Source organism: Pelmatolapia mariae, linkage group LG22, assembly GCF_036321145.2.
Source record: "Pelmatolapia mariae isolate MD_Pm_ZW linkage group LG22, Pm_UMD_F_2, whole genome shotgun sequence".
Classification (NCBI taxonomy): Eukaryota; Metazoa; Chordata; class Actinopteri; order Cichliformes; family Cichlidae; genus Pelmatolapia; species Pelmatolapia mariae.
In genome coordinates, this window is record NC_086245.2 from 32,208,768 (window position 1) to 32,224,077 (window position 15,310).

Below are 15,310 nucleotides of genomic sequence, written 5' to 3' on the forward strand. Positions count from 1 at the left end.
GCCGGAATATTACTTTTTTTCTAGGATTTTTTTTTAACAGTGTAAATGATGTAACCCCAAAGGGATTTGTAGAATGAAACCAGGTTTGCTTTTCATGAAAATGTGTAAAACACTACACTAAGGAACCACTATACTACAGTATGTGTAAATATTGTATATTCCTCAGTCAAACTGGTCACATTTTATGGAGAAAAATGGAATAACACTCATGTATGTACGTGCATGGTACCTGAGATCAAGGTTATGTACCTGTTACCTCTTGCCATATTTAGCCTAAATACGAGAGAGTCATAAGACCAGTAGGGTCGGAGGTTTCCCTCAGCAGGGTGGGGGGGGGGGCTAAAATGTACATGTACTGTGTAAATCCGGTCCTGCCCTTTTTATGACTGAACTGACATGACTGAATGAATTTCAGAGGACAATTTTAGCCTCGCGTTATGATCTTAATGAGGTTTTTCCATGTTGGCGAGAATACAGTTGGTATTGTAATTGTGATCGGTAAAGGCACGAGAGAGTAATAAGAGATTCTTTCGGGAAGGTGAAGTGTCGCTAAAAACCTACGGTCCACGCGGTGGCGTTCCTGTGACGGGTAATTAACGTTTATTCAGCAAGTCTGAGGTGTGGCAGGAGATGTAAAGACTGGGGGGACAGGTTCTTATCGGAGGAAAGATAAATGCTCGGGGCTGTGTAAAGGGATTGCAAAGTGGTTTGTGAAACGGAGGGACGAAGCATCTTCCTCCTCCCTCTCTCCGCTCTTGCACGCTGCTGCAGTCAGCCACAGCGGGCTCAGCAGCTCCCGTCATTTTTCTCGGCTCTCTCCCGAGCGGCCGACTGCATTCCAGCAACACCGAGGCCACTTTTTCATCTGAAGATCGACCTTGCTGTCTAACCGACCTTTCTCCTATTACGCCTACTGGATTACTGAAAACCAGACTTTTTCATTTGTATGGTGTGGTCTGTGTACAACATGTTAAAAACGTTCTAATAAGGCTTTGGACTGGAGATCCGTGAGTAGGCTATGGATGTAGGCGGATAAGATGGAGAAGGGCAGATAAATGACGGAGAGGACAAATTAAATCTCCGCGTGTCTTCGTGGGCTCGGTGTGGATGGTTCTCAATTTTTCATAAGCAGAAAAAGGAAAGCATCGTTACAGCAATCGGTTATCTCCTGGAAACAGAGAGAAGCTGAAAACCAGGCAGCCTCCGACACTTTCGGTACCTTAGACGGTGGAAAGAGCCTGAAGCCTGATTCAGTCACCAATCTCAACCTTCTATTCAACTCCAGCAACTTTAAAGCTGCTTTCTGCCAATAAATTGTCCCCCCGGTTTACCAGCTGCATTTAATAAGTTTGATGGAGATCGCTGTACCTGTGGACAGAGTACTTTATAAAAGCGTTGAAGCTGCGTGTTTACGAAGTTCTGTTCCAAACACAGGCGATGATAGGTTTCCTAGTTTTAATGTAACGGGAGAAGAGCTTGATGACAGTCCTCTGCGTTGATTTGAATTGTTTGTCGGTTGCAAAAAGCTTACGATCACATTAAAATTATGTAAATAACACAGAATTGCAAATGGGCTCTCTTCTCTCAGGAACACCAGCGTGGGCTCGTTCATAGAATTTCATTCTTCCCGAGCCACACGCAATACCACCTTGCTCCCTCCAAGCCGAAAAGTGTATAGAAGGAATACACTGACTCCAAGCTTCGCTCAACCTTCAGCATCCCCCAGCTATGAAAAGGCTTTGCCAAAACCTCCCCCGTAGGCCGGTCTCCCGCTACTCTCTGACCTTTATCCTTACTGTTCTATCCTGCTCCTGCCCGGCTCTAGGCAAGAAGAAGCTCTACATTGGAGCCCTGTTTCCCATGAGTGGAGGTTGGCCTGGTGGACAAGCCTGCCTCCCCGCTGCTCAGATGGCCCTGGACTTGGTGAATAATAGGACAGACATCCTGCCTGACTATGAGCTGGAGCTGATACATTATGACAGTATGGTGAGTACAGACTAAGGCTTACCCTAATTTCTTTCCAGCTTTAACTGCATGTGTGCAAATGTTGATCAGAACTAGGACTTCTTATATAAGTCAGCACCTGCTGCAACACATCAAGGGCAACAAGGGCACAGCACAAAAAACTAAACAAAAAAACTAACACTAGAATTCCTGTTTCTTTTGAATGCTGTTAAGGAGCGTAGCCTGATACGGCTATATTAATATTTTTAAGGCAACTTTAATGAGACGTGTAGGTGTGTTTAATATGTTTAATAATAGCTTTATTAAACATTGCTGAATTAGCATTCAATAATGTTTTTACAAAGCAGTTATTAAAAATAATAGTTGACTTTCTAGGTTAAAATACTCCCTTCACTGGTAAAAATAGCTGAACACATCTGGACAAAAATGAATTAATTGACACAGACCCGCAGAGTTGATGATTAAAATTCTTTAACAATGAGCCACAGTCATTTATAACTAGAGGTGGAAGGCTAATTATATAGCATGGGACCCAAATTATTTATTATTGGCGAACCAACATTTCTAACGGCACTCTTTTTTCAACAACAAAAGTTTGTGGCAAACGTTTTTACTTTTATCACTCTATTACGGTCCCTGTCGATCCAGAAAGAATAAATAATAAATCTATTAATTGACATTTAACAGTGGCAGCAGTCATGGGATGAAAGTGTGCAGAAAATGCTAAACTTATGACTTTTGTGGAAGGACCATTAATCACCGAATTAAAGGCATAGATTGTCTCCCCTCCACATATCAGATATCTCTGCACTCCTCAGACACATTTCCAGGATCATGTTGTGCCATCAGAAGAATAAGTGGCAGTCTTTTCTGTATGTTTTTAAAATGCAGCATTCAGGCCATAAAATGGGTCGCAGCCCAAGAGATATGCTCTACCTACTGTATAGTGATGTGAAAACTGCATCTGTGTTTGTTTGCAAAAGAACAGCAGCTATACAGCCTGCACACGTTCAAACAGCACCACAGTCTGTGCTAATGGCTCTCTGTGTGCTCACTGTGGAAACTCATCTATTTCTGTCTGCATTCAATCTGCAACTTGAATGTTACAAAAGCAACATGGTATCATGAATTCAAATGTTTTCCATGCAGTAAAATAGCAATAATATTTTTATACAAATTGGAGATGGTTTTGGAGATGGCTGACTTGAGACTGAACCCATATATATGGTCACATTTTTCATCAAAGTGAACAACAATATGAAAACATCTCAGGAGGCTCATAATCTAGAATTTTATATTTGAATAAACCTGGAAAAGGTTACAGAGTCTCAGATTAGATGGTAACAGTCACATTTTCCACAACTGACAATACAAGTTTCTGTTCTCCATAGATGTGGCTGACAGCTAAGAGGATTCCAAAACCACAACACCGAATGCTCAGTGAGGCATAAGACAAGCCTAGAATAACTTCTAAGGGCTTAAAGAAATCACTGTCAGTGAAAGCTTATGTTTGCCCTTGCTCTTTTTAGGTGTTTGATTTCTTTTTATAGACAAATGGATAATAACAGGTTTGTGTTTCAGTTAAAGATTTGGTATACAGGCACTGACTCTAGCATTTTTTTTTGTCAGCACCAGCTAAAACAGGCTGAAGTCTATGAGAACTGCTCTATCGATGATGACTTCCTTATATTACATGAATGGAAAAACTGAACACACAAGACCACCCATTAAAATAAAAGTTCATCTTGTTTTGGCAGTTGTCCTGCACAATGTGCTGCAGGCAAAACCAATAAGAAGCATCCATTTTGCGTCAAATGCACCACATGAACAGTCTGCATACATCATGTGTTCAGTGCAGCTGGACTTTAGAGTTAGGGAAAGTGACTGTCACAAGAATATAAACATGGTAAACTGCAGACTGGCAGCTTTTTCCGACAGGAAAACAGGCAGTGCATCTGCTTCTTCTGACAGACTTGCAACTTAGCGTTATTATAGTTTTGTATTTTCTAGTTAATTTTTATTTTAATTTTTTTTGTTAGTTTCAGTTAGTTTCCAAAATGGACTTTCATGTTTCAGCTTAGTTTGTATTAGTTTCAGTGTTAGTTTTAGTTTTTTTTTTAATTATTATTGTATGGAAGGCATATGTCAGAAACATGATTTAGGAAAGTATGTACATCCACTACAAAAAAAAAAACAAAAAACAGTGAGACACACTCATGCCAATATACTGTACGAGAAATTAATGAATGTGAGCAGCCATTACATTTTGGGCACTTTATTGTTAACAGAGCATTGTTTGAACACCACAGCCCAGATGAGTATTGTTGCACACCAGTGTACCATTTTACTGACGGCTGCTTCCAGCAGGATAACGCTCAAATCATCTCAAACAGTCTTTTTGAACATGACAATGACAATCTAGGAAAGCACATTGTGATAGGCGTGCACACACACACACACACACACACACACACACACACACACACACACACACACACACACACACACACACACACACACACACACACAAGTATATAAACAGTTAATGTGACAAGTGTATTCTTTTTTTCCCCAAGAAGCATCACTGTGATTGGTTCAAGCTGCTCTGCATTGGATCTCTACTTCAAAATCCAGGAGTGGTGGTAGTGGGGGTGTAGGTTGGCGTGACAACAGTAACCACGACAACTGCAGTTCAAACAAACATAGATTTGGCTACAAGAATAAGGCAAGATCATGCACCTTGTATGATGACACAACAGGAGCAGATGGACGGATGCATGATGTAAACCTGTTGTGGTGAGAAAACCATATTTAGCACACTTAGCCAAATGTGACAAGCACTAGCTTGGTCACTCATCAATCACAGATGACTAAACCTATTCCACTGCTGTGCCAGGCCAACTGCACATTACACTAAGCATGCTCTGATGGATCTCCCACAGATCATAGTCCGGAACCACACAAAGAGATCTCTGAGAGATCAGAAAAAATGGCTGAATCATCTATTGCAGTGGTTCTCTCATTTTACTGACCTCTTAAAGCACTTAAAAGCCACACTTAACCATCCATTCTATAAAATTAGGTCCATGAGAGAGAGGGACGGGGGTTGTTTCCAATTTTGCCTCTGTTTACCTGCACAGTGAATTTTATCTCAAATGAAAAGATGCAATTGAAGGGTAGATTTTGAGTTTCAACTGAACATTTGGCTGAATCTGAGCAGAAAGTATAGCTTAGTATAGTTTACAATTCATTCTATTGCTTTTATCAGCAATCACATCATCGATAAACACTACTGACCTTGTTCCAGTGGCTGTCATACACATACGATAACACTATGTTTCACAGATGATCCAGTATCCTTTGAGTCATGAACTATTCGTTTCCTTCTCAATACTTTTGTCTCCCCATGATTCTTCTACAAGTTCATCTTAGTTTCTTTCTAAAATGTTGTTTTCCAAAATTGTGCAGGCTTTTTTTTGGTAAAATCTAGCCAAAGTGTAAAAAAACAAAAATAAACTGTGTTGTTGTCCAAATACTTAAATACCAAATTGTATATTTAAAGAACCTCATTCACTACATTCAAAAGACATGCTGTGAAAGGGAGGCAGAGATGAATAATCATCAGAGATGATGATGATTAAATACAGAGTGGTGTATAAACACAGTGAGAAAAAGGTGAGTGAAGAAGAACTCATGTGTGTTTACTATGTGCATTGAAGGACATATGCTGGTCAAAAATGACCATGGTGTTATTGGAGGCAATGCTATCCAGAGTTGTCTCGTTAGATGCCATCTGGCCATGTTTCTGGGAGTAAAGACTCAACGTTATTGCAGGAAATAAAGCTTGAAATTACGAGAAAACCAGAATAAAGAAATCTGGAACCCACAGAAATAAAAACATCAAACATTGGAATAACAATAAAACCACAAACCCAAAATCACATTCACAAAGAATTCACAAACCCAAGACAACAAAAACCCTAGAGGCCCTGTCTGTGGGTGCAGTGCATACTGGATCAAATCAAGAATCATCACAGTTGATGCTAAAGTACTTATTCAGATGTGGTCGTCAACACCGGTAGTTATACATGTTTGGGGTTTTTTGTTTTTGTTTTGTTTTTTTTTACACTGGATGCCTTAAATGATGTAACCCCAAAGGGATTTGTAGAATGAAACCGGGTTTGCTTTTCATGAAAATGTGTAAAACACTACACTAAGGAACCACTATACTACAGTATGTGTAAATATTGTATATTCCTCAGTCAAACTGGTCACATTTTATGGAGAAAAATGGAATAACACTCATGTATGTACGTGCATGGTACCTGAGATCAAGGTTATGTACCTGTTACCTTTTGTCATATTTAGCTTAAATACGAGAGAGTCATAAGACCAGTAGAGAGACGAGAGAGTCATAAGCCCCACCTCAGACTTGCTGAGGTGGGGCTCGGGGCTGTGTAAAGGGATCATTAGTTAGTAATAACTAATGATTAAATGCAGAGAAGTATGTAGACGCATAGTGAGGGGAAAAGGTGAGTGAAGAAGAAATACTCAGCAGCCTACACCTACTGCAGCTTACGTAAGGGAGGATTCAGGGTCACCTGATCCAGCCCTAACTATAAGCTTTAGGAAAAAGAAAAGTTTTAAGCCTAATCTTAGAAGTAGAGATAGTGTCTGTCTCCCGAATCCAATCTGGAAGCTGGTTCCACAGAAGAGGGGCCTGAAACCTGAAGGCTCTGCCTCCCATTCTACCTTTAAATACTCTAAGAAACCACAAGTAAGCCTGCAGTGTGAGAGCGAAGTGCTCTAATGGGGTGATGTGAGACTAATTATTCAAGACCTTGTACGTGAGGAGCAGGATTTTAAATTCAATTCTAGATTTAACGGGAAGCCAGTGAGCAGAAGCCAGTATAGGAGAACTCTGCTCTCTCTTTCTAGTCCCTGTCAGTACTCCTTTTCTTTTCCTTGACCTTCTCTGTGTTCCTGACTTTCAGATTTTACAAATTAAGCCCTATGTTTTCAACAATACAACAAAACACACACTTTACTAGTGTGGACAAGCACTGTTCTTCCTCCGTGTAGGAGTAGAACTTGCAGTTTCCCAGGGAGATGGGAACAGGTTGTGGAAACAGTGGAGGGGTGAGATGGGGACTAATTAGTGTATTAATATATGTATATCATTTTTTCCCCATAAGTGACACTTAGTCTATGCTACTGGATACAAAGTAATTCTATAGTGAAACCTCAAAGGCCTTAGTTTAACTGACTTAACTTCTTTGAATAATAATGTCTTAAAGCATGCTCAATTGTCCAAGTAAGGAAATCCAAAAAAGTTGATTATGGTCATCTGTGTGTAGGGTTTACGGTGACTTCTTCACTCAGCTGACTGCAAGTTTTTCCAACCTTATAATCAGTACATTGCATAATGAATGAAACTAGAACCACTGCTGAACAATGGACTGTGTGGTTAGTTCCTTGATCATTAATATGCAAATTGTCATGACGATCCATGGTCATGTTTGTCAGTTGTGCTAGTGTCAGTCATTATGCAAATGTACTGTTTATGAGGTTGATGAAACCTGCATTCAGCTGAGACTGAAGAAGTAATGAATGAGTAATGAATTGTTTCTCACACTAAAAATGTTACTTCCAGATGAACAGAATCAACTTTTGGGGATTTTGAATTGAAGTTTTTTTCCTCCTAAACTCATTTACTTACCCAAAGGAGTGATGAGCTCATGCCACGGTGACTCCTCTTAGAATATTAGTCTGAATTTAATCAAAATTACACACACTGATCACCTAATGGGTTTTCGCTAAATTTTGCTCAAGGTCAAGGTCATATTTGTTGTTATTAGATTCTCATTAGTTTGTGCAATACAACCACATCACTTTCTTCACTACATGACACATTACAATAAACTGTATATAATGATGGATTGTGAACTGGATGAGCTACTGATTTAGTGGTAGTTCAAGGCTGTTAACTAACTATTCTTTCTGTGAGATTATATTTTCCCTTTGCTGTTTCTGAAATTATGACTGAAACTCTGCTTTTATTTTGCAGTTTAAGAAGCCTACCTAACTCGGTCTTAGGCAGTAACTCGTGTAACTCGTTTGTCTCCATTATTTAAGACATTTAAACAAATTTCAAAAAATGGAATTTGAGGTTGCTTTACCTTTTCTGTAAAGAAATGCAAAACATCGAGTGCATAGTTTGCGAAATAAGAGGTAAGCTTCTGTGGTACCCCTTTGACTGGAGAAACATCATATTACATCTAAAAGATAACATATTTTCCTCATATTCCTCATATTTTCCTCCACAGATGGTTGCTTTGTATTTGGGTGTTAACCAAAGTTACTATATATAGATGGAGTCAATCAAAACATCCTGCACCATAACAGATACAAAGCAATCAACTGGTTAGAATGGGATCAGCAGCAAATCATCAGTCCTTTCTAACCGAAAATAATAGAATGTCTATTTATGTCTTTTCAGTAAATAGACTCCATTGATGAAAACAAATGGTAAATGGTAAATGGCCTGTATTTATATAGCGCTTTAATAGTCCTAAGTTTATAATAGTCTTAGGACTTTAATAGTCCTAAACAAGTTTCACACTAACATGGATTAGTCTGCTACTTTAACTTTGGTGTTTTAACAAGTCTGGTTTAGTCTACTTCTAAACCAATTAGTTAAAATCAGTCTTATTAAATTTGATAATTACCACACTGTGATACTGCAGCCCTTAGACAGTAATAGATTACATGGATGAATACCCCTTTTTTAAAACATCAAGGTTAGGTTGACCCAAACAGTTAGTCAGGTCAGGTCAGGTCAAACAATTTCAGTTACAGCAAACAGATACACATTAACTAATGATGGGTGATAACAAATCTGGTAATTATTACTAAATTTGATGAAAGCTTTTTATAACAGATACATTTAAATGTGGACCAATATGAAATACTGTAAATCTCCTCACAAGTTTTGCTAGCTTCCCCTGTCAGTGCCCTGCTTCAAACACAGCTCTCTGTTCATAAAGTGAGGAAATAATGTTTTTGATCCACATGCATTACACACTGTTCATTTTTTTAGAAGTGAGCAAACTTCTCACCTGCAGATGCAGCAGGGGATCAAATAATTTTTACCCTGGTTAGTGAAGTCCCACCTTGCATCACCGAGATGAGAATTTTACCTGTCTCGGTCTTGGTTAAAACAGCCCCCAGTTTTAAATAAAAACACTGATAACACAACAGCAGCAGTGATAATGACGTTGGCACAGTTTAACATAGAGCCAGAGTCCGTTTACACACAGCGAAGAGGAGGAGCTGTTGCTGAGACATTGAGCTCAGCTTGAGTGAAAGAAAAGCGTGTTTCTAGCATCCAATACAGCAGGGCTGTTCCTGTGATCACCATTAAAACCTTTACTGTAAAAAGCTGGCGGGAGTCCTTCATCAAAGCCTCGAATGACCAACTCTGACTTTATGGAAAGCAAACTTTGTAGCTGCCCCATCCACCACTGTTTGTTTTACACAGAGAAACCTACAATAAGCCTACAGAAGTTGTATTAAAATATGCAGATGGACTCTTAATTTACTTTCTACATTATTTAAATTATACCGCTTGCTGACGGCTGATGGCAGCCATCCTATTTTACATGGAAGCAAACGGGTAAGTCTAAAGGTGGGCATGGGGTGTAGTAGACCATATTTATTTCAAGGTTTTCATAGATTTTTTTCAAATTGAAAGTGAAATAATATAAAATACTTTCTCAATTTTCTCAAGTTGATATTTTTAAAATATAATAAATTAAAGCTTTTTTCACAGCCAATAAAAAGATACATGCACCGGTAAAACTCTAAGCCAATGAGCAGGTCTTTAAAGACCTGTATTTTTTCTCTTTTGAAAATTTTTGATTGGTCATAATAAGACAAGGGTATTTCTTATCCAATTAATTGATTAATCGATGGAATAATCGATAGATTATTCAGTTATTAAAATAACTGATAGCTGTAACTCTACACTCACAGTTTCTGCCCTAACTCTCATGGTCCTTTTTGACTCTGACATTGACCATAATTTACAAAATGAACCTGATGATAAAGGAATGAACACTGGCTTCACTTTCTGGACCCCGATGCTACATCAGTTTTTGATATACAGTTCATGTTTAAGCTGGTATTGGTACATCACTTATGGTTATATCAGTATGCTCTCTTTTAAAAGCTATGTTACTGAATCATCCTAAAAGTTTTGGGCACCAGGCCTTATTGATCATGGTGTAAGAAAATGTCAGTTAGGCATGGCTATGCAAACCCCTTTTTCTGGCTCAAACCTGTGTGATGATACGCAGATTTGTATAAACATTAATTTCGTTGTTTGTGAACTCTCTGTTAAATGTTTAATGATTACCACACTGTCATCATTATCATATACATGGTTTATTGATTTCATTGACTATAGGCTATAAAGAGAAAGTCAGGGACCATTTGTAATATGACAGTCAAGATGATAGGACCTGACTGGTGGGTATATGCATTCTCCAGAAACACATGGGTAGATGCTCTGTCTGCTTCACCAGATGAGCCCGCCATGGCTCTGGTTGAGGTGACCTTGGAACCTGCCTCACATTGCCCCTTTTTTTATTGGCTCTCTGTACATATACAGAAGAAAACATATTTTAAATTGGTTAATATATCTTAGTTCTACATTCAGCAAACTGTGTATCATATTTTTTGATATATCCTATGCTTAGTGTCCTTCCACATTAATTTGTTCTGGTTTTTTTCCGTTTTTTTTTTTTTGTTTGTTTGTTTAGTGCTTGACTGCAATTATCCACCATCCTCCAACAACCCAGAAAGACAAAAAAGTTAACCTTACTTTTAAGCTGGGTGGATTAAAAATTTCTTTATGTCACTATCCCTCCGTGTTATGGTACAGGCATGTATGTCTGTTATTGGAACTAGGTCACTTGTGTTTACTGATGATGTGACTGCTGATAGAAGTAGTGGGGATGAATTCTGAAGGCTATGCTACGATTCAGCCAAATGTTTTAAACTAATCAGACAGCATCTCTCTCAGTGCAATTGAATAATGACCCAAAACAGTGAAAAGCAATCCAAGAGAAAAAAAAAGAGAGAGATTTTTGAGTGGACAAGACAATCATCTAATGTCTACCCCCTGCAGGCTTTTCAGTTACTGAAAGCAAAACTGAAGGCACAGAAACCCACAAACAAGCAGGAGCGTAAGACAGCTGCGGTAAAGACCTGCTAGAACATCTTAAGGAGGACATACAGCATTTGGTGATATCCATGAGCTCTAGACGTGGTCAAAAAAATTTCATCCTGTTAGGGTACCTGGGTCGTTGACCCAGTGTTTTGAGTTTTTCATTATTATTGCACTTTGATTTTGTCATTATTTATTATATTATTATTATTATTTATTTATTTATAATTTCTAGTCTTTTGGTTTCTATGTTAGAGTTCTTAGTCTCCTGGTTTCTGTCTCTGTTTCATGGTTGCTCTGTCTCCCCTGTCAGCTGTGTCCCCTTGTCGTGTCTCTGTGTTATATTTCCTGTTTTACTTTGAAGGGCTTTGTCTCATGTCAGTGTTTCTAGTTTTGTTTTCCTTGTGTTGTTAGGTCTGATTTGTCCTAGCTGTGTCCCCCTCTTGTCTCCCATTACCTGATTGCTCCCTCTGTGTATTTAAGCCGTGTGTTTTCCTTGGTCTGTGTAATGATCTTTATCATCTTGTATGTGTTCCATCTGTCAGCCTGCCTACCTAGTTTATTTGTATTTTCAGTTTAGTTATTTTTATGGCATCCAGCAATAAAGCTGCATTGAGTTCACCTTTTTGCCTCTGTGAGTCTGCACTTTGGGTCCACCATTCTTGCCTGCCACACGCAGTCATGACGCATCCAGATTTAAATCCTTACATTTAAAATTCTGTTTTTTTATGCAATTATTTTTTAGCTGCACAAAATGGATTTTAATTCCTGAATAGTTACCTAAATACTTTTGTTAAACCCTTAACTAAAAAAATGTAAGTGCATCTTGATGTTTGATTTAAAGTTCAGTGGTGGTGAACAGAGGCAACATCACAAAAAATGTCTTTGACCAAATACTTATGGACTTAACCGTACCTATGAACAGTTATTTATTTAGTGTTATCATATGTAAGGTTGTTTGGAACAATGTATGCTGACAAACATGTCTTGTGTGTTTGTGTCCCTATAGTGTGATCCTGGTGAGGCCACCAAGCTGCTGTATGACCTTCTGTACACAGAGCCTATCAAAATCGTGTTGATGCCAGGCTGCAGCTCTGTGTCCACACTGGTGGCTGAAGCTGCTCGCATGTGGAACCTCATAGTGGTAAAAGCCTTTACATTTTTAGAGCTTCAATATACAACTTCTAAACAGTAATTCAGTGATGTATTTACATTGTTTTAAGAAAAAAAAACAGTGGCAGTAGTATTTCTAAATAGTGCAAGTCACAGTGAAACTGGAAAGAAGAACTGTGCATACAAAAATACTGATGCAAAAGAAAAGGAAACACAAAGGCTGCCCACAGCGTTTAGGTGATAAGTAATCTCTGGGTGCTGTTGTGTGAAAATACCACCAAGAACACTTAGCACTATAGGTGACAACAAAACACAAAAATATCACAGGAAGCGACTCTTTACACCAAGAATACAGAGCCAAAATATACACTTGAAGACAGTGAACTAAAGAGATGTCACAGTGAGACAGTCAGATTAGGGCGTCAGCTGCAGAATACTTGGTTAAGGTTGTGATACGGATTCATCCAACCATTTATCTTTTCATGCCTAAAGATAAATAAAAATACTTAAGAAAACATCCGGATTGAAGTTATCATAATTTATGCATCAAAGGGTGAAACAAATGATAAATAGTAAATGGACTTATAGGGCACTTTTCTGCTCTACCTGAGCACTCAAAGCACTTTATACAACATGCCACATTCATACCCATTCATACGAGTTCCTTTTCTATGCTTTTTCTACATGAGTGCTTTCTGCCTAACATCCACACACATTCACACTCTGATGGATGCATCAGAGAGCAAGTTGGAGGATATTTGCATGCAGACTGGAGCAGCCAGGGATCAAACAACGAAGCTCCCCATTAGTAGATGACCTGTTGATGTTTTTGCATAGTTTTTTTCGTTTTTCTTTTGTTCTGCTCTTTGCCTGTCCTGTCCGACACTATAGACACAGCAATTATTGTCTGAAGGCCAAGAAAAACGTAAAACAGGTGGATAGTTATTCAGTCAACTATCAAGTAGATATCTCTATAAATCTATCTATCTATCTATCTATCCATCTCTCTTTCTCTCTCTCTCTCTCTCTCTATGTGTGTGTGTGTGTGTATATATATATATATATATATATATATATATATATATATATACATATATATATATATATAATATATATATATAACACCCAGCTCGCCCCTGCGGGCGGTTTATCCTTCAAGCTCGGGTCCTCTACCAGAGGCCTGGGAGCTTGAGGGTCCTGCGCAGTATCTTAGCTGTTCCCAGGACTGCGCTCTTCTGGACAGAGATCTCCGATGTTGTTCCCGGGATCTGCTGGAGCCACTCGCCTACCTTGGGAGTCACCGCACCTAGTGCTCCGATTACCACTGGGACCACCGTTACCTTCACCCTCCACATCCTCTCGAGCTCTTCTCTGAGCCCTTGGCATTTCTCCAGCTTCTTGTGTTCCTTCTTTCTGATGTTGCTGTCATTCGGAACCGCTACATTGATCACTACGGCTGTCTTCTTCTGTTTGTCCACCACCACTATGTCCGGTTGGTTAGCCACCACCATTTTGTCCGTCTGTATCTGGAAGTCCCACAGGATCTTAGCTCGGTCATTCTCCACCACCCTTGGGGGCGTCTCCCATTTTGACCTCGGAACTTCCAGGCCATATTCGGCACAGATGTTTCTGTATACTATGCCGGCCACTTGGTTATGGCATTCCATGTATGCCCTGCCTGCTAGCATTTTGCACCCTGCTGTTATGTGCTGGATTGTCTCAGGGGCATCTTTACACAGCCTGCACCTGGGGTCTTGCCTGGTGTGATAGACCCCAGCCTCTATGGATCTTGTACTCAGAGCTTGTTCTTGTGCTGCCATGATTAGTGCCTCTGTGCTGTCTTTCAGTCCAACTTTCTCCAGCCACTGGTAGAATTTCTGGATATCAGCCACCTCCTCTATCTGCCGGTGGTACATACCGGCAGATAGAGGAGGCCTGTCCTTCCATGATGGTTCCTCATCTCCCTCCTCTTTCTTGGGTTTCTGCTGCCTGAGGTATTCACTGAGCACTCGGTCAGTTGGGGCCATCTTCCCAAATGTATTCTTGGAGTTTCGTTGTCTCATCCTGGACTGTAGTGCTGACACTCACCAGTCCCCGGCCCCCTTCCTTCCGCTTAGCGTACAGCCTCAGGGTGCTGGACTTGGGGTGAAACCCTCCATGCATGGTAAGGAGCTTTCTTGTCTTTATGTCAGTGGCTTCTATCTCCTCCTTTGGCCAACTTATTATACCAGCTGGGTACCTGATCATGGGCAGGGCGTAGGTGTTGATAGCCCGGATCTTGTTCTTACCGTTCAGCTGACTCCTCAGGACTTGCTTGACCCTCTGCAGGTACTTGGTGGTTGCAGCTCTCCTAGCGGCCTCTTCATGGTTCCCATTCGCCTGCGGGATCCCCAGGTACTTGTAACTGTCCTCTATGTCTGCAATGTTGCCTTCTGGTAGCTCGATCCCCTCAGTTCTGACTACCTTCCCTCTCTTTGTTATCATTCGACTACACTTCTCCAGCCCGAATGACATCCCAATGTCATTGGTAGTGTGGATCAGTGAATCGATGTCTCGTTCACTCTTGGCTTGATGTCATCCATGTACAGGAGGTGGCTGACAACTGCTCCGTTCCGTAGTTGGTATCCGTAGCCAGTCTTGTTAATGATCTCACTGAGGGGGTTCAGGCCTATGCAGAACAGCAGTGGGGACAGGGCATCTCCTTGGTAGATCCCGCACTTGATGGTGACTTGTGCTATGGGCTTGGAGTTGGCCTCTAGTGTTGTACGCCACATCCCCATTGAGTTCCTGATGAAGGCTATTAGGGTCCTGTTGATCTTGTACAATTCTAGGCATTCCAGTATCCAGCTGTGGGGCATTGAGTCATAGGCCTTCTTGTAATCAATCCAGGCAGTGCACAGGTTGGTCAGCCTGGTCTTGCAGTCTCGGCTGACTGTCCTGTCTACCAGTAGTTGGTGTTTTGCACCTCTGGTATTCTTGCCAATCCCTTTCTGTGCCCCGCTC

General features: G+C 40.2%; 1 protein-coding gene across 3 annotated transcripts in view; it reads left to right on the forward strand.

Annotated features, from left to right (window-relative positions):
* The first annotated feature begins 508 nt into the window (after window positions 1-508).
* gabbr1b (gamma-aminobutyric acid (GABA) B receptor, 1b) overlaps window positions 509-15,310 on the forward strand; it is a 113,272-nt gene continuing 98,470 nt past the window's right edge. For all 3 annotated transcript variants that reach the window (XR_010573712.1, XM_065471385.1, XM_065471386.1), the window contains exons 1-2: window positions 509-1,986; window positions 12,204-12,338. Coding sequence is in view for 2 of the 3 variants with exons in the window: in XM_065471385.1 (XP_065327457.1) it covers window positions 1,729-1,986; window positions 12,204-12,338 (393 nt within the window). In the remaining variant the exon portion in view is untranslated. The remainder of the gene's footprint in view (window positions 1,987-12,203; window positions 12,339-15,310) is intronic.